Source organism: Xylocopa sonorina, chromosome 8, assembly GCF_050948175.1.
Source record: "Xylocopa sonorina isolate GNS202 chromosome 8, iyXylSono1_principal, whole genome shotgun sequence".
NCBI classification, from domain to species: Eukaryota; Metazoa; Arthropoda; class Insecta; order Hymenoptera; family Apidae; genus Xylocopa; species Xylocopa sonorina.
The window spans coordinates 11846608-11869359 of NC_135200.1; the positions used below are offsets into that span (position 1 = coordinate 11846608).

Below are 22752 nucleotides of genomic sequence, written 5' to 3' on the forward strand. Positions count from 1 at the left end.
AGATGAAGTGCTCTGTCTATTGGCTTCTTTTCCAAGCTAGGATCTAAACTGTGTTTTCTCAGCTGTTCTTCATCCTAGGGCGGACGAATGTTTGGGTTATAAATCGATCGATTGGCGAAGCTCCTGTTGTTCTCGACGTGGTGAACGTCATATATGTAGCGTTACGTACTCTTATGTCTGGTATAGGCTTGTCTAATTGGAGGCTAGCGAATTCCTCGTAATCCATAAACATGTTGACGGCATTTTACGGTGAATACTGTAAACGAATATAACCCCATTTATTTGAAAGGATTGATCAGAACAGGAAACGCATGTTCGCGGGCAGTGCTCGCGCGGAAGTGGGAAAGGAAAAAAAGAACACGATCGTTCGCGGTGATTTTCAGGAACGATTGTTTGAAATTCTATGGGTACACCCGGCTCGCCGACCGATTGTTCCGCGAAGGATACGAGAAATGAATATTGATACGAACGAACACACGCAGCTGTATAAAATACGAAATATATTTACTTCTCATAGCATGTCGTATAATTTAGATAAGTATACATACCTTACGGGCATTGCATAGGGTGTACTTCATATACGTTTAGCGATATAAAAGATTACAGTTTACATTAATATATACAGAACGGCGAAAGCTTTGGATCGTAATTGAACTGCTCCGTTAAACTTTCGCGTGTATCTTATGTAATTTTAAGATAATCGCGCTTGCATCCGCGTACGAAGCACTCTACGATTTATATGTTCTAAGTTTAAAACAAAAATGATTGAAGACAAAAAATCGGATAATTATAATTAACAACGTAAGAGAGGGGGAGGGGTGGGGGGAAAGAACGAGTTATTTAATTGTCACAATTATTTCGCAGTGAACTAATTTCCGGTTGGGAGACGACGCAGAGTACGATAGACGTGAACGTGCAGAGGAACGCGAAGGGAAATCTGATAAAACGCGATGGGGCAGTCGATGCTGTTTTCTTGTTGCTCGTGACGAGTCTGCCAACGAACGTGAAGCGATCGCGAAATCGCAAGACATATCGATAGAGAGATGTGCGCTTGGCTACGTGAACGTATGTAAAAGAACGATGCTAGGGCGACGAATAGAAACGAACCTCGCTACGCCTCTCTCGATACGAGGCTGCAATAAAATTTGCATTTTATTATCGGGATTCGTTCCGTAGATATTGACTTCTGACTCTCTCTCTCTCTCTCTCTCTCTCTCTCTCTCTCTCTCTCTCTCTCTCTCTCTCTCTCTCTCTCTCTCTCTCTTTCATTCTATCTCTACATACAGCTCGCATTCGAAGAGATTTTTACAAGTATTCTTCACGTAAGAAGAGAAATTACGAATAATATCATCTCGACGCAAGTCTTGTCCGCTACAGTCTATACTTAACAATAAACGTTTCTATATAGGGATGTCTAATTAAAAAAAAAAAAGAAAAAAAAAGAGAAATCTATGAGATAAGGCTCGTGGAAGCACCCTGAATCACTGTATAACAGTCAAGTCCTATCGCTAAGAATCGCCAACAATCGATAGCGTTTTGTGACTCGTTTTACCTTACAAGCGTACGCTCTTAACGTAATTATATATCGCGCCATTCCTTCCGATTTGTCGTAGATTTACGCGTGTTAACGTGAAACGAACGACAAAGCGGCGCTACATATATATATACTCTTCGCTTTTCGATGACCACGCAATTAGATATTTATACACATCGCTATTGTTCCCCGATACATCGTACGTGCGTTCCAGTTTTTGGACTAGTTTCAGTCGTAACGAGATCGCATTTACACGAGCCAACGTGTATCCACGATCTCGACCTGCGACTTTTCTTTTGCTTCTTTGATTCTGCCGAGACGCCAACGCGAATGTACACGTAGTGGTGCATTTGTGCGGCACCTCGTTTCTATTAAACGTAACTCTCGTCATCAACGACGGATCTGCCGTATCCTAAATGTCTGGTGGTAACCGAGGCGCGAGGCTGCGGGGGCGGACGATAAGGAGGAGGTGGCGGCAGAGACCTTGACCTTCCTGCCACTTTGTGTCTGTCCTCCAGATTCATGTGCACCGGCGGCAGATGCCTCAATCTAGGCGGCAGTGGTGGTGGTGTATCCGGCCACGTTCTCTCCTCTTCCTCGTCCTCGTCACCGTACAAATCGATCGCCTCTGCCTGTTTGAACGAGTACAAATCGTTCCTCTCCCTCGAGCCGTATATCTCGCTCGTTCTGTCCCTATTTCCATAGATGCTGCTCTCCGATTCGTATCTCTCGGTACGCGTCGTCTCTTTGTTCACGTATATCTCGCTCTTCACCTTCTTGAACTCGTAGAGATCGCTCCCGGAATGGTAGCTACCGTTCTGCGAGACTGGTGACTCGCGATTAACATACAGCTCCGATTTGACCTTCTTGAACTCGCTGAACCGCTCTTTCTTGAATTCATATCTGTCGCTGCTGGTCAACGCCGTCTCCCCGGTTAAATCCTGCTCCGAATTATGAATCGAGACCCGCTCTGTACAAATCTCCTGCTGCGTAGCTCTCTCGTATTCCGACCTGAGATCTCGCGATATATCCAGCTGCGAGTTTCTATAGATGTCCTTGCAATTTTCCACGTTCTCCTTCATCGAGTCTTGCCTCAGATAATCCCTGCCGTATATATCTTTCTCGTCGAATCTGTCCTTGCGGTGCTCGTGCTCCTCCAGCTTTGTCCTCGGCGTCCTCTTCAGCTGTGCCCTCAGCCAATCTTGCCTTTGGAAGTTCGGGTTCGGATAACCGATGCTGCTCTTCTCCTCCCTGAAACTGTGCTCCACGGTGCTAGTATGATGATTGTTCGTCGTGTAACCGTTTATTCTCTCCTCCCATCCGCCGTAGACGCGGATGTACGACTTGCTGGTGGACTTGTCCTCTTTAGTCAAAGACTTGTCGAAGCTCGACGACGATGCGTTTACTGCTGAGTCCTCGGAGCCCACCGGAGACTCTGGAATGAACAGCTGACAATCCGACAGCGTCAGACCGCTATCTCTCGAGAGAGACATGTGGTCCTTGCGTGGTGGTTCCGTCAGGTCCAGGCTGTCCAGGGAAAGCCCACCTGCTGCAACGAGAGAAACTCCTCAGTGGACTATCGAGACAGTGGTACAATTCGTGGAACCTTGATTCCGTTAGATTAACGCATGGCAACATGGTGTGATAGAATCAAAGCTCCCAATTATAATTCATAGGTATAAAAATAGGAAAGAACGATGGAAAAAGGACTCACAGTGAAGGCTATCTGTACTCTCTTCGGCGCCGCTATCGCTACGCTCCTCCCCGAGGAGCTGCGTGACGCCCTCGCCGAACAGGACCTCACAATGACGAATCAACGTCTCCGTCAACGAAGGGATCGCTCTGCTCTGGTTCACCGTCGGATTCGGCGACCAGAGTAAGCTTGGTCCGCAACAGACGCCCAGATTGCTGGCGCACATGAGATTGTGCTTCGATCGTCGCGCCACGTGATGTAGAACGCAAATCAGATGCGACAATAGGGTGTAATTCGCTTTGGGCAATCTATCTAAAATGCTGAAACCACCAACACTGATTAGACGTCGTGAAAACGTAAGAAATTTCGCGCGATGACAAAGTCGTTCGTTTCTTTGCTTACTTCTTGATAGTTTGAACAGGATTCGGAGTGTCCAAGCTCTCCATCCAAAGTGGGAACAGGTGAGAAGTCAACAGAGGATCCGGCAAAGATCTGAGGAAGTCCTTCAGCAGCGCTGCCACTGCTATTATAGGAGCATCCTCCAAACAACTGGGGTCACCCGTGGATTCGATCTGATCCCGCAGCTCCCGAACGATTCGAACGTTCGCCGACTTACGAAAGATCCCCTGCGTGAACGGTCCCTTGGCGAACAACTGTTGCAGCATCACCAGCACAGGTTTCGGTAATCCGTTCTCGTCGAGTCTGGACAGATTGACGCCGAACAGGCTCGGGTTCAACGAGAGGGATCGCCTGAGCAATCCAGTGATCTTGGACTTGTTTTTCTTCACAGGCGACTTCGGTATCGGCCTGAGGATAAAGTGGCACGTGTCGTGACCGCTTTTGTTACAATGTTCTAGATCGAAACCTTCTTCCGCGGACAGGGTGTGCCGCAGGTTCGACATTTTCACGGCGAAAGGCCTCTCGTGTCCGATCAGAGGGTACGGCGCCTCGTCAGCGGACGTTCTTGCCCACAATTGGAACGGTCCCTGGAGATCCCACAGGCGGGTTGCCAGATTCACGCAAGCTGCCGCCGTCATTTCGGATCCTACCATAATCGTCTTACACTGCGAACACGAAAAAAGAATGCGGATGTAGCTCGGCGATAAAGAAAATGACAGAATTGCTTCGAGAGAACGATAATCGCGTGCAACGGGTACGCGCTTACAGACACAGATGAGAAAGGAAAGAATAGGAGGACGCGTTCACGACCGCAGCTTCCGGCGAACCATCGAAGTCACTCGCGTCTTCTTGAGCGACGCCGGGTATTTAAACGGCGACGCGCTGGTCGATAATGAACGGATGGTTGGAGCGAATAGGTCGATTAAAAGGCCGTGAGATAGAAGCTGGCTCTTTTTAGCAGAACCGAGCCACTCTCGCGTTGACGTCAATGATATAAAAGGAGCATCTGGGAGAGGAACGTCGCGAGGAAGGTCAAGCGATCGAACTGTTCGAGCGATCTCTTGCATGCCGAGATGCGCGAAGAATGGACCACGAAGGCGTGACCCGCGTGGCGTCTTTCTTTCTCCTGCGGACGTGTACGCCTGTGTAAATCTGTGCGACGGTTGGACGTAACGATGGTGAGGGGTATGTGCAGCACTTACGTATTCCGTGTCACTGTCGTGATACACGACTTGAATGTTAGTGTCCGGCGGCTCCTTCATACTCTCCTCTCGTACCAGCTCGGTCAGACGTCCCCACCAGAGATCCCTCGCTGCAGCAGTCCTGAAAGAAACGAATAAACGTTCCTGTGTGATGCGTCGCGATAAAACCAACACCCCGACTCGGTTAATCGAACGATATATCTCTTTCCCGCCGCCCCCGAGCAACTTCGTCCGCGAGTTTATTGCGCCTCTGAAAGAACTCTCGTCGGAGTCTTCTTGCGACGTCGTGGAATCGCCACCATTATAAGAGTCTCTTCGCGATACAGCGAGATGGACGGGCGAGAGGAGCGTTATGACTACGTAAGATATTACCACGTGTAATAAAGTCCCTCCGCCTCTTGCTGTGGCCCAATCTGGATGTTACACCTGACTTTATTGCGTCTCACCTGACGTTACTCTCTCTCTCTCTCTTCTCTTCTCTCTTTGTACCATTTTTTCGTTGTTGGCAATTTCTTTTTACCGCTTTTATTTATTGTCCTTCTTTTTCTTTTTAAATATATGTATATTGCTACAATCCCGTTTTACTGCCTCTACTTTATGCTTTTTTTTTAGTACTTTTTATATCGCTTTCTTTATCGTTGGAATCCTCTACTTTTTGCCATGGAATGTTAAGCTTTACTGTTACTGGAACTCTCGATCTTTCTAAATATTCATTTCGCTGTATCGCGATGGCTATTATACCCGGCTGAGTCAATGTACATAGAACCGCGAGATGGCTCGTTATGTGTACTTACATAAAAGTGGCGACGACATTCGTAGTGGGCCAGCCTAGAACGAAACTCGTTTCCTGAGATTTGCTTGTTTCAGCCACATCCTCTATATGCCCAGCCGTCAGCCATAGCTCGCTCATCCTCACGGATTGCTTCAGCTTAAAGTTTCCTCCGCTTCGAGCTTTCGCTATGAGTAGCAAGTCGGAGAAGAGGAAGAGGTGTCTGTCCTGTGACTGCACACCCTGCGAACGGAGAAACGATTTAGCGAACTCGATGAATGGGATCGCTTCCATTGAAGTATCTCGCGACAAGATCCTAAGGAGTAGTTGTCGTTATCACTTACCGTGGTGAATTGCACCGGGGTCTCCAAGAGGAATGTCCTTGGCGGTGATTTCGGTGCTGGCGAGTTATTGGACACGTTCAACGATTTCTGCGACAACACTCTCGTCAGCCTTCCAGGGTTTCCGCCGTTCCTCTTGCGGATCAGGCTCTTCATTTTCTGAAACGAAACAGACCACATTGCCGCGGGACGGAACCAATAACAAACCTTGCTATCTTCGGAGAACCGCGCTACCGACTGTGCCAGATAACCGACTCGGTTAATAGACCATCTCGATCGTCCGTGATTTCGCGTGGACGCAACGCCTTTCTGCGTTCTCGTACGTGCACGAAATATCACCGAGGGACTGGAGAATCCAGAATATCGACGCGCCACGAGGCACCCTTGGCTCAACGGATTAGCATTAAATTAACCGTCGGCTCGAGGAAGAAGGAGAGGGACAAACTCTCTATCCAGTTATCGCGTTAAAGGGTCACAAAGTAATGACCAATTTTGATGCTCGGATCTAGGACATAAATTATTATCATCCTCGCAGCAGGCGGCTAATAACCGGACGCCAACGTGCCAAGCCGCATTAACTTTCGGATGACTTAACAGCATTATTTCACCGGCTCTATTCCGCCGACAGTGAGGCATCGTCCCGCGCGAAACCCGTTCGAAATTTTCAACTAGCAGCCGGTTCGCGTTAATGAAACCAGGCAAAATAACGTGGATACTGGTCCAACATGAGCGTATCTCGCAGCAGTTTGCTAATGAATTTATCACTTTAACGTATCTCTGTCCCTATTGACGGATCCGAAGATTGTTTCGTTTGATCGACTGCTCTCGAGATAGATCTCTCCATTATTCCCATAGCAGGAAGTTAACGAGACTCTAAGATCTCTCTGATGCAGCTCTAGCGGATACCAGCCCACTGCTTTTCCCGTGGCTCCGGGACCAGTGACGTCACGACATCAACAGACGGATGAACAGTTACGACTGACAAATAACTCCACCAAATATAGAGAGGACACGCACGAAACACGAAATTACAAGCGACCTCGGATCGCAGTGATTAACATACTTCGGTTTGACAAGTGGTGAACGTTGGATTCGAGTCTCTCGTCGTTCCCCTAAACTATTTTCTCTTACGAAATTGACGGTTCCACTCTACCTCGACTAGATCGCAACACCGAGCGATTGGAAGTCGCAACGCGCCAGCGAAGCAACGTTGCGTTTCATTGAATTATCGTAGCGCGTTAATGAAAGCTGTGGAAATCAAGGTAACGCATCGATGACTTGCGATGACTCTACGCGATTCGAGGAAACGGTCCATTACCATACTCGAGAGTACGCGATCGAGCGTGCACAAGGTGAGCGGAGCGTTGAGAAACGCGAGCACGCATACAGCCACCCGAGGAGTCCTGTAATCCCTGCTCTGCTCTTGACAATACTGTTTACGCCCAGTATGCAAACTAGGCTGCGGTAACACGTGGGACGATGACTGGTCGGACCAACGAGTCCCGTGTCATTGGCAGACATAGATGAAAATCTGTACGGAGGGACCGTTGAAAATAAAACAAAAAGAACTGTCTAAGCGATTCAGCTTTCCACCGTGGAAAGTGGCTTTCGTAACTCGCAACTGCGCGGTGAAAACTACACCGCGTTTCCTGTTCAATTTCACAACGACACATCCATCTGTCGCACATGCAAATGAGAGAGTGTCCGGCGAGATGCGTGGGAAACACGACGCGCGACGGAACGCCCGGGTGTTTTCCACGAGTGCCAGGAAAGCTGTTCTCCAATGCTCGTGAGAATCGTTGAAACGCAACGCGTGTATGATGTACGTTTCCCTCTCTGTTCATCCGTCATGTTTCCAGGCAGAAATATTTTGCTTCTACAGAGATTTTTGTTGCGCAACCGTGTTTATGGATGTACGCGAAGTATTTCGAAACGCTTCGTTACGTTTAAAGACTAAAGAGATGAGTAAAAAATGGTAAAATACCGTGGTGAGGACATCTCGTTCGTGTAGCCGGAGGTTATCGCCAGGAAAGAGCTCCTGGATGCGATGGAGATCGCCCTCGAGTTGTCCACGTTGGAGAACGGCGCCGCTCCCGACGCTTCCGTTTCCGTTCTCCACGAGGTTTCTCGCCTCCTGGCCCAGATACCTCTCGTATTCGGCCAGCCTCTGGACCTGAAACATTTAGAAATCATTTTCTCCGTTAGACACTCTCATCCGACCGCAATTGCGCGTGTTATCCTCTACGTACGCGATACTTTCATTACGAATCGATCGTTTTTGCGCAACGCCGGGACAGACCTCAAAGTCCCCTCCGCTTGACCGTAATTACGATAATGTGGAGTTCGCGGCGGGATTGTGAAAGCAGGAAATGGAAACCGTTGGGAAACACGCGGGGAGCGATTCGTTTTCCCTGGCGAACGACGAGCGAAATTACCTGGACGATATTCCAGCCGAGACGCAAACACGATCGGAGCGCGGACACGACAAAAAGATCGACTGGTTTCTTTTCCAGGCCGGAACGATCCGGATAATTGTCCTGTTCGCGATACATCGAGGCGAGTTATGTAAATTCGCGGTCGACTCACCGTTCAATCACGCGCCGCGCCGTTTCGTTCCAGCTAACTCCGCTTCGTCGAGACAGATTTCATCCGGACACCCGCGGCCACGCGATCGCTCGATTCATTGCTCAATTGTCACGCGACGCTACGCTAACGTCCATTCAAATTCCCGTCCACGATAACCACCCACGAATTGGCCGCGGTCCTGTCAATCGTGCCAACGGGGAAAACACTCCCCAGAACGATTTCGTTTCGTATCACGAGCTACGTACGCGCGGATGAGACATCGACGGAAATATCGAGCCGCGGGTTGCGATTCTCTTCCTGACTAACGCTCGTCAGAATCGCGTCACGTCAAGAGTAAGCACCGGCTGTGTTCCCGCCCCCGCGAACGATTCGAAATTTTCAATTAAAATGCGACCACCGCGGCTGTGTTACCAACCACCCACACGGAAACGGCTTTCGTAACGAATCTGTGCGCGTACCACGGAATCGGATTTGGTATCGGTACTCGATCTACTCGAAGCAGACTGAATCGCGGTTAATCCCAGCGACCAGCCAGTGTGGCTCAAGACGAGCCGCTAACGAGCCGAAATTTGTCTCCGCTGTCCATTATCAGCAGATCGATCGTCAACGATTGACCAATCGCTCGGTTATTATCATAAGCGGACGCACGTGTCGCGTCATCTGGAAACGTGTTACCGACGCTCGACTACGGTCGCACGGAGTTTCGTTTGACGGGTAACACACTTGTTGCTACGGAAGTTCCGCGGTGTTAATCATCCATTTTATTAATACTGTACACGCTTGCAAGGCAGTCGAAAATATTCGACGCGCAGTTACTTTTTTTATCTGCTGACGTTCACTTCGAACGGATGTACACTGAAAGGCTTCTAGAGATACATGAATTGATAGCTCGCTCTGACGAATTTTGTACACTTGGACGACGAATTTGATCGAATTGAAAATTCAACAAGTCTATTAGTTTCAAAGAATCGCTAGAGACTACGTAGATGACAAATTCGTTTCACGATTGGAACACCTACAGTCGACGAGTCCGACATGTAACCCTCGTCCACGAAGACGTCCACGTACTTGATGAACATCTCGATCTTCGAATCACTTGGCACTCGAGGAACGCGTTTCCAACAACAAACGCTACGAGTGGATTCGCGAACGACCGTCGACTGACGAGGTGAGAGCAAAGCCCGCGACGAGGACCGACTGCTCGACTAGAAGCTGCCAGACTGAGAAGCGAGCGAGATTTCGCGAACAACGTACGTCTCTTTCAGGCGCAGTGATTCACCGGTACACCGGAAGTAACCTGTGCGGAGGCCGGGGCGAGTGTGTCACCGTTTTTCTTTCTCATCCACCTCGCGCGTGATTTCAACGCGGAGGTGAGTAGGTGTCGCGACGAAACGCGACCTTCCGCGATCGCTTTTTTTGTCGAAATGGAAAGTCTTTTCGGGCGAGCGAAGCGACTCGCAGAGCTGCTCCGCGCTATTGGGACACATTTCTTCGCTTTCACCTGGTAATTCGATTGGTCGTGACTTTACAGGTGGAGGAAACGTGGCTGTCTAGAGGAGGAAGTGTTTCCAGAGTTCTGAGAGAGCGGTTCAGATGAAGATATAATGTCTCCCAGTATTTAACTCGAATTAATTTTTTTCGTATTGACCCGATACCACTTCCGGATACCGTTCCGAGGTGTCTAATACCTAATCACCTCCGTAACGAGATTCATTCTAATCCATCATCGAACCGCGATCAGTGTTCTTCGCCTCGTTCATTCCCCTGTTCGTGCAGCGTCGGTTTCGCGATAATTGCCGCGTTCAAGGTTCATTACCGTGGTCGGAAATTTTCTCTTTCACGGTGCAACTTGGACGATTCGACGGTATCGGCATCCCTCGATGCGTATCATCGACCGTGGCGCAACGTTCCGATACCCACTTTGCCCCTCCTCTTTCACCCCGGTTCGCTCGTTTTCTTTCGTTCCGTTTCCCATCGTCATTGTTCACAGGCGACACATACTTTTACGCGGGCATTCTTATCCCGGCACCGTTTCTGGTGCCCGTTTTCGCACACTTTCACCGCAGCCACGTCGATTATACTCCTAGGAATCGCTCGAACATGGAACGCGTTCCAGCACTCTCGATCCTCGCTCGATAATCGTTATCGAGTCACGAGCCGGCCCACGTTTCGCTAAAATCAGACGGGGTCTTTTCCTGCCATCGATACGACGCGACGAAAACTCGCGCCGCTTTCACCGCGTCCATCGCGAATTAACTTTTTCTCCCCTTCCTCCTCATCGAGAGTTATGTCGAGCGAGCGAACGAACTTGAATCGATAGGTATGTCACAGTCGTACGGGGCTACGTTTCTTCTCGTTAAAACGCCTCGAACACGCGATGCACTCTAGTTCCCAGACATTTTTCTCACAGGCTGTTACCGGAGCCATTAACAGCCTAATTGAATCTCTTTTTTTTCTACCATTCCATCGGTAAAAAAAAAAAATGCTCGCGGAAACGAGGTATCCCGTGACACGTCTGGAGCGCGCTCAAATTCCAGAACCAGAATGCTAATATCGTTACACGGTAGAAAGTTTCACGGTGAAACGTTAGAATTTTTATCAAACGTATATAATAATATACGACGACTATAAAACGTACATGCCAGATACACGATTGTACTTAGTTCAGCGTTCACTGAATAATTACAAAGGCACTCGAGGATCGTGCATTAAATTTCTTACCCCGGTAGCTTTCTCTCCACAAAAAAAAAAATAATATCGTCTCACCGAGAAATATGAACGCGAGTCGATACTCTACGCAGCCACTGTAGAATGCGTAGAAGTTACACGCTGTTAGGTGGTGGGGTTAACACGAATCTCCCGTGTCCCCAGACCAAAAAGAGGGGATTCCGAGAAATCGACTCGAAAAACCACCGAAAACCTCGGGACGCGCCACGGTTCGTACCCCCGATTCGTCTCGGGGCCACAAAAGAGTTCCGTCCCAATCGTGGCTCGAGATCAGCGAAATAAATATACTCGCTGGCGAGTTCTGGGAGCGCTGTTCAGTTGGAGAGGGATTTTTTCGTGGACGCCCGTGAAGAGGAGAGAGCGATCGCCTCTTCGAGGGTGGCTGCGCGAGGGGTAGCTGTCCTGACCACGCACACGGAGTCCCTTGTTAATGCAGCTCGTCGAGCCTGAGGACGTCCTCGCATATTAATCAGCCGCACAAAGGAGAGGACGCGTCTCCGAGAGCTCGCGAGAGCAAAGAAAGCGAGGCGGCGAAGCGGGTTACAGAGAGGGGGGGAGGATGAAAAGAGGAAAGAGAGGAAAAAGAATATTGGAAAGGGGAGGATGTATACAAGTTTCGTTCCGGAGAGGATTCCGTGGACGCTAGGTGGCCGATAATCCTGGATGCAGCCGGGTAAATTATTGCTAATTAGCATAGCTAGCGTGCATCGCGGGGAGACGCGAGGAGGCACTTTTCTCGCTCGTGAAGAGAGTCGCCGCTCGTAAATCGGGCTTTCTGGCTCCGGGCGTAGAAATCCGATTCCGTGTGTTATTCCCGACGGTTTGCACAATCGACGCGCTCGACACCTCGTCTAGTCGACGTACTTCTGACGCGAGGTCGTCACTTTTACCCAACTCACGGAGAAACACGTACCGCGGGGGACTGCGCGTGTGCCTACCATGCATTGTCTGCGTGCTACAGGCTGATACAAAAACGATGCGATGGGAAATGTGAAAACTTCATCTAATGAAGAATTCGATCGATCGCAAGGATGCGTTCGACTATTCAAATCGAGCACGGCGAACGCTCGCGCGATTTAGTAACCGAAACCCCGAAGGGTGCGCGATTTTTGCGTCGACCGGTAGGCGAAGAGAGGAAAAGGCAACGAAGGAACGAAGAGGAAGAGGGGCTGGCGGCGGTTAATTTGTCGGACACGGCCGGCACGATAATTTGCCCGGTCGGTGTGATCAATCATTTAATTAGTCAGCGAGAACGTGCGCCCGCGGCTGGAAATTGTTCGAACACGGTGAATGGAAGAGAGAAAGGTCGCGGGGATCCGCGCGACGGCCTTTTTGCGCCGCTCGTCCGATACGTCCGCGGATGCATACATCAACCCGTTGCGGCTAGGTACACGTATGTACGCGCGGATCTATGTACCCAGCCACGGACGTCTATCGCCTCTACCGTTAACCGCCATTCCAAACGTCGACCCCGCGACTCCGACAGTTCGAGATATTTCTTGACGAACCGTTTACGCCTCTGCGCAGAGCCGGGAACACGGGTGCGTACACAACACCCAGACCCGTCTCGACGACCGTTGCTACTCGAATGACCGACCAACAACCCAGGTCCCCGATTAATCGCGACTATCGTGTAGGATAAGAATCGGCGAACGGCCGAGCTAACGGAGATCGCCTCTTCCCAGGGAATTTCGCGGGTCAATGTCTCTGCGCGAGCGAACGCCAGGTTCGATTGTTATCGCGGCCCTCTGGTCTCGTCTCGCGATAACGAGTTCGCTGGTTAATAGGGATAGCAGTCGGCCGGGTATCCGCTTCGCCGATGTAATTTCTAGCTTTCTTACTCGTAACGAGTGTATTCCGTGAACTGGTAACCTCGTTGCGGCGTTATTTATCGCGGTTGATCCTATCTACCGGTTTCCCTCTTTTCCTAGCTGTTGCATCGCGCGGCGTTAAGTATACACGGCCGCTCGAAGCGTTCGCTCCGTAGGTGAACAAAGCGGTTCGAGGAGTACGCGATCGAAGAACGGACGGAGGAGGCTGCGTCGGGATTTTTCTAGCCGACGCGAACTCGACCAGATCTCAGAGTCGTTACGAGATCGAGAGATCGCGGTCGGTTATGTAGGTATCCACGCGCGCGCGAGACAAATTGCCACGGACTGACGCAACGGACCGAACACCTGTCTCTCGAGGAGTTACAAAATCCTCGCTTCCTGTGGCGGTGATTTACGCGGCGACCGCGGCTAGAGATTTACATACGCGCGAGGAGGAGAATCGATATCAACGGAAACGAATCTCGCCGCCGGCCGCCATTGGAGCACCGTACGCGAGGTCGATTAATAAAGCCTACGCGGTGATTCTACCCGTGGAAACGTCCGTTCCCCGACCGTTTCAGGGATGCAGACGTCCTTTTCCGTTTCTCTGCTAGGTGGAAACTGTTTCTCGCTTCCACGCGTGCCGTTTGATCGCCGCGGTTCGTTTATATAACGTAATGGGCATTAATAACACCGGCATCGAGGTCAAATCCACGCGGAATGCATAACGCGCGCGTACCAATGCCGTGGAATGCAACGTGCATTACGTACGATGTATAGCCGCGCGCGGCAGTGTGCGCGTATGCGAGAGGCACGTTGCGAGAAACGCGAGAGGGGTTCGCGCCGACTACCGAAGGGGTTACGAAATGCCGCGTGTATACACCGAGCGCAATTATTCCGCGGCGATCCAGCCGCGGAACCGTCGGTAATGCGCGATAATGTGAACAGAAAATCGACGATCTCTCTCGCGGCAAAAAATTCGAGAATAAAAGAAAAAAGTAATTACCACATATTTCGCTGCGAACCCGTGGAACCATTACCGCTGTCGTTCGATACAGTAGCGGAGATGGATCGTGATTAACATTGAAACGAGCAAGAGAAATAAATGCAGCCACAAGTTTCTATTTACTTTGCGCTGGTGATTAGCTGGGTGCAAAAAGGGGAGAGTTGGACGAACTCGTAAATTACCGTGCGATTCCGAATGAAGCGTTGCGACGTATAAAAAAATGGAATATGAAAGTATTTACTTCGCTGGTAGACGGATCTCGTGGATGCCCGAACGATTAGCCTTGAGAGCGGTAAATGTCGAAGCGAGTATTTCGTTCGCGATGGCCGCTGGAGGTCGTAGAATTTCGGCAACGTTAACCACATATTTGAGACGAACAAATCCTAGCGTCTCGTCTATAAATATTCGAGATTTGGTGAAACGCGGCGCCGAAAGTGTACGCTCGGAGGCGAACGTCCCCGAGGGTGTCGCGTGAATTTCTTCGAAAGAAAGTTCGGCCGTAACCGCAAAGCGCACGGTGAACCTGTTCCTCCGGTCACCGATCCATTGAAACGAGTCTAACGGACGAGGAACACGCCGGGATACACGACGACTACCGAGCGGGATTGCGAAACCCCGGCTATCCGCGAGCGACGATAATTCCTCGTCGAACCCCGCGACACGCTCCTCTGCCCACGTTCGCCTTTCGCCGTTCGCGTGTCACGCTTCCAGAGAATAGGAGAGGAATCCTTTCGCGAACGGTTACGACGTGGAACTGCGACAGCGAACAACCGCGTCACGAATCTCCTGCGAGGATCGATAAAACTGTAGGAGAGGAACAACTTCGGATAAGCGAGAATCGACTGGCATCGATCGGAGTTGTTCCAGTTCTGTTGAATGGCTGATAGAAACGCGGAGGATTGAGAAAATTGCGAGAGTCCGAGTTATTTAAATGGGACATGGAAGATTTCCTACAGAGTACTTCGGGGAACTAGATTCTTTGATAACCGTTAACAGGACGGCGGGTAGATCGCGAGCAATTTGGGTGGGCCCAGAAATAAATTCGCTCGCTGAGGATTAATATCCGCGAATTCTACTATGGCTCATTACTGCGTGAAATTGCCTCGATGAATAACTACCTACGCGCCGCGGGTTTCCTCCGTTAAGATTAGCCACCGCGGCTTTCGTCGACCACTTCGTATCAAACATTTCGAGACGCATACTCGAGTGGAAACCGAGAAGAGAGACGGATCCGTGGGCGGACACCAGAGGGACCTTAAATTTGGTCGCCGTCCAAAAGAAACAATGACCGTCAAGAGACGATCCGGGTGATTTTATTTATCGTTCTTTCCGCTAATCCGGCTGAAGGATCGCGGCGAGGAAATATCTCGGTTTAGAGCCCATAAACCAATCGACCTCTTTCCAGCGGAGAACGCAAAAATATCGATAGCGAGCGCTTCGAATAACGATATCTCGGATAGAAATGAAGCGATCCTTTCCGTACAGAAGCAGATGGCGCGGGGTAAAAATTGATCGCGGCACGATGTTCATTCATTAAGCGCACGCGATGCCAGGGCACGCCGCGGCGTCTACGGATAATGGTAATACCCGAAGCGACGAAGCGAAGGCAGTGCCAAGCCTTGGCTTAGATTCCAGGTTTGTCGCGTACGCAAACTCGCGATCAATGGCGTAGGGCTGTTCTCTCGCCGGTGCGTGTCTCCCTCGAACTCTTTCGTCGCGCGCTACTTTCTCCTCGCGGCCGTATTGTCGCGGGTAATTGCGTACTTTCGTCTCTCGACAGGTTACGACGAAAGTTTCGACCAGAAATCACCGAGCTCGCGCTTAAACGTCTCTCCTCCGCGGTGGTTATCCTTCACTTTTTCTTTCCTCCTCGAGGACTCCTCTCGAAAGACTTATTTCCCCTCCCTCCCTCGAGCATCTCCAGCTAACGAGAATTCTATTGTACCCGGGCAAAGAGACGCGATATTAAGGAGGGACAATGAAATGGGTGTAATTTCGCTCGGCCGGAGCCGACACGACCGTGGTGAACCAGGAAACGACTTCTCCGCTGGATTTATAACGAAAGACGAGAAAGAGGAGAGAGACCGCGCGGTGTTAGCTACGCCTCTGCGCGTACACGTATACCTACACACCTTTACTATTTAGCGGCACTTCGTAATAACCACTGGCAAAGGTATTCGAGCCACGACCAAGGAATCCCATTCCGTTCACCTCGATGACGGAATTCCGATAGCGGGGAGGCCAGCCGAGCCTCTCTACCTTACCGCGGCTTCTCGCGATTCAACTATCACGCTCGCCTCTGTACTCTCGCGGGTCTCTACCAATGACTAACTGACAATCTAATCGCTCGACGGACTCGGATGCGCCGAGGGTTTCACCGTTTCTTACTCCGAAACGCGTTGCCTGCTATTTTCCACTCTCTTCGAGGATTCCCCAGCTTCCCCGTGTTTCGATAAACCATATAGAAAGCAGTCGAGGGAACAACAATTTGCACAGAGCAAAGTGTAATCGCGCGAGCGCTCGATGTTCCTTCCAATCCACGGCCGTCAGGTTGGACACGAGCGATTTCACCTCGAGTTCCAATTCAGAGAGACAGTGTCGGATGTCACAATTTGTTCCACGATGCACGATCGATCGTGAACCGTTCGCCAGAGTGAAAGAGAGAGAGAGAGAGAGAGAGAGAGAGAGAGAGAGAGAGAGAGAGAGAGAGAGAGAGAGAGAGAGGGAGAGATACAGCAGAGAATCCTGGTAAACAGGAGACTCGTATTAGGCACAACGTATACCGTTACCGTTGGATGTCGTTTACCTGTCTCACGGATAGGCTGCCGTGCGTGCAATCGTTCGTTCGTGGCGCGTTCTACGGGTGTGCTAGTCGATTTTTCGGCCTCGAACAACGAAAGTCGGCGCGTGTCGCGGTCCTGATCACGGGACAGACGGCTTGTAGGTTAACGGGTTGGAAGTAGACGGCGTCGTACGTTAACGGCGCAACAACGATAACATTGTCGAGGCATGAGCGCCGCGTGCTTTCTCCTGTGCAGTCGTCCCCCATCTACGCCGTCGTCGGGGTGAATATTGATGGACTGACAAGGAGAACAACGCGGATATCTTGTAGACATCGCATCGTGGGATCGTATAGTAAAAGTTTCGCGGTGCAGCTTAACCCTCACCTCCCGGCTGACCCGATACAATTTCTATTCCATGACTGGTACGCGTACGTAACGGAGCGTACTTGTTAGCATGAATTATCGATTCGATTAATGTTAACGTACTAAACGGGTAAACGCGCTGTGTTTACCTTCTGGTAAGCGCTGCACGGGTATTGCTTCGTTGTTCGATATCAGGCGATGATCGAGTCCCGATAAATCGTAATCGGTTTTTACCTTTTCGTTTCGATCTGTGAAAGTAATCAGACCCGCGGAGCGGTAAAAAGGAAGAAATACAGGGGAGTGTCGGTAACGAAGGGGATGCGCGTTCGAACCCCAAAAAGAAGGCGATCCGGCCTAACGACGTCGAGTAGAAGGGGGAATCGAAAAGTCGTGTCGTCGGCCAAGGAGAATCGGTGCCGATGAAAGGAAGGAATTTGGTGAATGGGAGTGCCACGACTCGTTTTTCCACTACAATGGCAGTGTACGGTAACGACCGTGCGGTTGAACGGGAGAGAGCGAGAGAAATGGAGAAACGGACACCGATGCACACCGCCGCGATCGGTTCGTACATCAGGAATCGTGGAATTCCTCGAGATGATAGCCGTCAGCCACGATCACGATATCCCAAGGTGATCGAGGAGGGATCTATCGATATCGACCGGCAACGAGAGACGGAGAGAGAGAGAGAGAGAAGAAAAAAAGTAGAAAAAACACAGAAACATTTCGAAATCCACCGACGAAACTTCTCCGAGCGATATCGAAAGCATTGACGTCATTCCGTGGGAGAGATGAGACTGATAATCGTTGCCTCTCCTGGCAGATGTCCCAGAGCGTACACCCGCCCACGAATCCACGACGCCGCGTGGAAACTCAAGTATGTTTTCTTGGAACCACCGCGCGGTCGTTGATATTCGTTCGATTCGAAAGCGAGCCGAAATCTCGCCGGGCGGAAAGTTTCTCGAGAGAGATTCATGACCGCGACCCGAGCCGATACGCGTCCGCTGGTTGGATCCATCGTTGGGAGAAGAGGAGAACGTGATCGCCTGGCGCCCGTCGCAATAACATACGACACGCGTAACATCGGCTATCTCGTTACTCGAACAAACGAACGATTTAATTAAACGAATAAAACCACTTTTATCTCCGCTGTAAAAACGTTGCCTTCGTCCCCACGTTTCCGACTACTGGAATAATTCCGAGCGCGGTGCGTAACGCTTAACCTCCCTCCAATCGAGGGCTCGTGATTTAGGCATCGTAACCGTAACTCCTCCGCGAGAGTAACTTCGATTCTTATCGATCGCGAACACCAATGGGCCCGTGGATCGGTCGCGTAATCGCAGCGTTAAACGAGATCGCCGTAAAAAACGACATTTAAACACCGGCGGCGCCGTTTCTGGAATTTTTCACGTGTACGCTTTTCGCGGGTGAAAAATCGCGCAATTAGCCGCGATTACGGAGATGTCGAGGCGGGGACAAGGCCGTGGAATCGATGGCGATGAGGAGCGAAAGAAAAAGAAAAGAAAAATCAGCAGAAGGATCGAAGGGTGGAAGGGGAGAAAAAGAAACGCGTGTCGGCTGTAGATTGGGCCGGGAGTAAAGTCAGAAGTTTCACGGTGCAGATTCGCGATAGGGAACCGAACGGGGACCGAGAGTGGAGGGGAAAGAGGCGGGTGTCCTTGAGGCATGGTAGTTAACCACCACCGGCACGAGGGACCATTACCATCGGCGTGGTTCCCCGTCGAAGGGATCGGGGAGAGCCGCGCGGGAGCGTGGACCCGAGAGGTGCGTGCAATGCGCCCCCGTCGACCAATAAAAGACCACCGGGGCAAAATCGAACGTGACTCCGTCGCGTATCTCGATTTCTGGCTTTTCTGGTTATTTGTTTATGGGGAGAACGGGGCGACTATTTGGTACCGCGGGACAGGTCTAGCGGGCTGTTTGCCGGAGACTGGCAGAGATTAATAGAGCCAGCTCGTGTGAAAATAAACGAGTCAAGTCGGTGTTATTCGTTTTGGTTATGCCTGCCTACTTACCAGTCGCCTAAGGGCGTGCTTTCGAGCCGGAGAGCGTGCTCGGAAGGGTATCCCTCGGAGAGAGTAATCGGTCGGAAATTTCGACCTTTCGAGGGGTTCGCACCGAGGTGGACGTTAACGATAGCTGTCGAGGCGAACGCTCGGAACGTTTTTCGAGAAAAATTCGCCTTTATCGAGCGCTCGATACCGCGCGCTCGACGGGTGGAGAGAGGTCGACGCTCGTGCGGGCGATAAACGCTCGTACGAGAGGCGATTCCGATAAATACGCGGTAATACACACGTGCATGCATCCGTTCTCCAAACGAATCGCTGATAAATTCTTTCTTATTTTAGCCGCTCTTAAACCGCGTAACGCGGTGGCGCTAATAAACAACGAGGAGGGGAGTTAAAAATAATGAGAGGGAAAAAGAATGGTGGTGCCCCGGTATCGAGTGGCGAGGCGACGCGCAGAGGCCAAAGTCTCCAACGATAGAATCGTTCCTGCAAAAATAGATCGCCGGTGCAGACACCCGTGTCCGTACGGCCGCGGCGTCTTTTTTCTCCCGTTCAAGACTGTAAATCGACTCGTAGCCCGGGGCAGGTAGCAACGATACAATGTATAAGTATGGTATAGAACGTACGATGTAATTCTCTCGTTCGGGTTACGCGCGTGCAACGTCGACCAGCGGCGCGCAAGAGAGGGAAGCTTTTTAGAACCAGTCCGGCCGCTCGAAATTGGATCGAAATTTAAAGGCCCTCCGAGTTCCGTCTCGCCTTTTACCTCCCCTCCCCCTCACAGGGGAATATTCTTCTTTTTTAGAACAGCGCCACAGCGCCGAGAACGCTTTATGCAAATTCCCCTCGCGGACGTATTCGGCCAGGTAGCAAGGTCGTATTTTAACGAAAACATGGCCGAGCTTGCCGCTCGGACTTTATGCACAGGTGCAAAATTACGCGTAATAGGGAGCCCCCTTCTGCGGTTCGAACAACTTCTTTCGGCGATCACGGTGACGTCCTTATGTACGAAGAGTAAAAAAAAAATGGAGACGTTCGACGCGATTCGTCTCCGAGTCGACGCGGAAGAACGGACTCCTCCCGACGGAGGAGACGCGGAAATTCCTGCGTTTTCACGTCCCCCCGCTACCTATTTCGAGAAACGTGCACCGCTTCTGACTGCTCTCGGCGATGCTCTTTGAAGACCGCCAAGACCCTTACCAGGAAGTGCACACACTCTCCTCCGGCTCTAGCTGGCTCGTCTCTGACCAATAGCCTCTCTCGCTTTTCTCTCATTCCCCTATTCCGCCGGCTCCTTTTCCTCCTCTTCCTTCTTCCCACGTCTTCGTCGCCCCCTCTTCCTCGCGAAGCCCTCTGATCCGCTTCAGAGGCACTTCCTGCTGCCGGTTCGCGGTAGCTCCGCGGACGATTCTCCCCATTCGTCACGAACAGGTGCGGGTTTGATAAACGAAGCTGGTTCGATCGCGGTCGGACCGTGGAAAATTGGTCGCGCGCTACGGAAAATAGAACGACCGCAGCGCGACCCTTTCTTTTTAATCGCGCCGCGCGATGCTCTGGTTGCCACGGTCGCGGCGGTCGCGGATTCCATCGTGTTCGTCGCCACGGAGAGGAGAGAAGAGGGAGAGAGAGAGAAAAAAAAAGAAAAGGAATCGCGTCTCGCTGTTGTGAGTCAACGATAACTGTACTTTGATTAGGGTGCGCCGGTACGCGTCGACGATTTACGAGGCAAAGAAAACGGCGTATTCGCTAGGCGCGTCTCTCTCTCTCTCCCCTCTGTGCTCGCCCGGTCTTTCGTAAGGATGATTTTCAGCGCCGGTTAGGCTCGACGGAAGGTCGACGAAGAAGGAATTCGTAGCAAGAAAAAGGAAGCGCGTAACTAGGAATTCGACGAGGTTTCGCGTTCTTCTTTTTAACGGGGCGCTCGCGGCTCGCTCATTGACGAATATCCTGGGCAACCGTGGTCACGGAGTCTCGCATTAGGGGACGTTTACGACGCCTCCTGTGTGTAGGCAGGCAGCTGCGTAACGCGCCAAGAGAAACACGTGAGTTATACGCGCGGAATGACGCGCGTATAGAGGGAGAATCGCGGCGGGCACCGAGTGACTGGCGCCTTTAACGAGCATACTTTTGACATCCTTAAGAGGGCTCCTATAAAGCGCGCGAAGGGTCGTGACAACGACCTTGTCGACGTCCGGCCAAGGAGAATGGCCCTTAGTCATCGTAGGAATGTCGGGTGAACGCGTATATGTCCGTCGATGCACTTCCTCTATCTGCCAGAAGCTAAACGAAACGACGCGGTTATGCGTATCGCTCGTGTATCGAATATTCTTAATGGAACTCACCGGATTCGACCGGGCCCACCGTTCGGGTGTAATGGAGCGGCGACTTCGAGAAATGAAGTTCAACGCCGCTGGTATGCCACCAGTTTAGCTCATCTTCCCAATAAATTAAAACTGTACCTTCGCACCGAGCTACGCTACTCGAGAAGATAAATCGGTACCAGCTCCTTTGGTTCCCAATTCTTTCGAACCGAACATACCTAATCCAACCTATGAATTTGGTCGGAATTCTACAAGTGAGTACATTTAGATGAAATCTCCTCCTAGTAACATCGATGCGATACCATCGAAAATTGGTGCGTTCCACGCTCCTTCGAGTGGAATTACGGATTCCACTTGAGAGAAACTGACGAATCGAGATCAACGACCGATCTTCGCCGCGATCGATGCCGCGATTCGGATGAAAAACGAGGGGGTTGAAACGTTGACGTAGGTTCGGGTTTTAGTATGCTCCAGGTGCGGAACAGAGATTCCCGGAAAACGGTCGGGAAGACAGGCGGCAGACGCGTACGCGCGGATCGCAGTCAGCGTACGGTCAATGCACCACAGCCCAGTTTTCAAAATAACTTAGAAACGCGCCTGTCAGGCTGTCTCGGTTGCACCGGTAACTCGGCGCGCCCCGCGCCTCACGTCCCGGCTTTTCTCTCCGGCGTTTTCCACGAGAATCGAGAATATCCACTCTCGGACATTCGCAGACTGTCTCTTGACCAGGCGCCAAATCGCCCGCTTTATATTTGCCCGCCGGTACCGAGAATATGCACAGGCGGTTTTCTATAACCGTGCGCCGCCGCTCCCGAGAGTGAATCACTTATAAATAAACCACCGCGAAAGGAGTCCCGCCCGTAAATTGGAAGAAATCCTCCCGGTGGAGAGCAGTAGCGAAGGGGTGCTTTTGTTACCTCGCCGGGGTCCTTCGCGGTGACGCTGCAACTTCCTCGGAGGGTCCTCGAGATTTTCAAAAACTCCGCTGTCTCTCCGAAACACATCGCACGAAACTCCAACTGTACACGCGGTTCACCAACGACGAGCGAGCGATGCTCTCCGTTCACGCTGGAATATTGAATATCACGGAAAACTACTAGGAATTCGATATTCACGATGAGCTTGTAATACGGATAGGCCGTTGGACTTCCGAGCATTTCACTTGTCGGATGAAGACACGCGAGACGATT

At 51.0% G+C, this 22752-nt stretch overlaps 1 protein-coding gene and 1 long non-coding RNA gene across 5 annotated transcripts in view; both read right to left on the reverse strand.

The window, feature by feature from the left end:
* Positions 1 to 483: 483 nt before the first annotated feature.
* On the reverse strand, positions 484 to 1307 carry LOC143426483 (uncharacterized). Of its 2 annotated transcripts, none has more exons than XR_013102151.1 (2): positions 1281 to 1307; positions 484 to 1242 (listed from the first exon to the last, which is right to left on the reverse strand). It is a non-coding gene; the product is annotated as an uncharacterized LOC143426483 (long non-coding RNA). The 2 variants fall into 2 exon arrangements; XR_013102150.1 differs by having other exon boundaries at positions 484 to 1246.
* The window catches only part of LOC143426471 (uncharacterized), a 150422-nt gene continuing 128977 nt past the window's right edge, over positions 1308 to 22752 (reverse strand). For 2 of the 3 annotated variants that reach the window (XM_076899953.1, XM_076899955.1), the window contains 7 exons: positions 7923 to 8111; positions 5942 to 6097; positions 5623 to 5840; positions 4829 to 4949; positions 3630 to 4291; positions 3249 to 3547; positions 1308 to 3083 (listed from right to left, as the gene is read on the reverse strand). In XM_076899953.1, the coding sequence (XP_076756068.1) occupies positions 1906 to 3083; positions 3249 to 3547; positions 3630 to 4291; positions 4829 to 4949; positions 5623 to 5840; positions 5942 to 6097; positions 7923 to 8111 (2823 nt within the window). In that variant the 3' untranslated portion in view covers positions 1308 to 1905. The remainder of the gene's footprint in view (positions 3084 to 3248; positions 3548 to 3629; positions 4292 to 4828; positions 4950 to 5622; positions 5841 to 5941; positions 6098 to 7922; positions 8112 to 22752) is intronic. The other variant, XM_076899954.1, reaches the window with a different exon arrangement.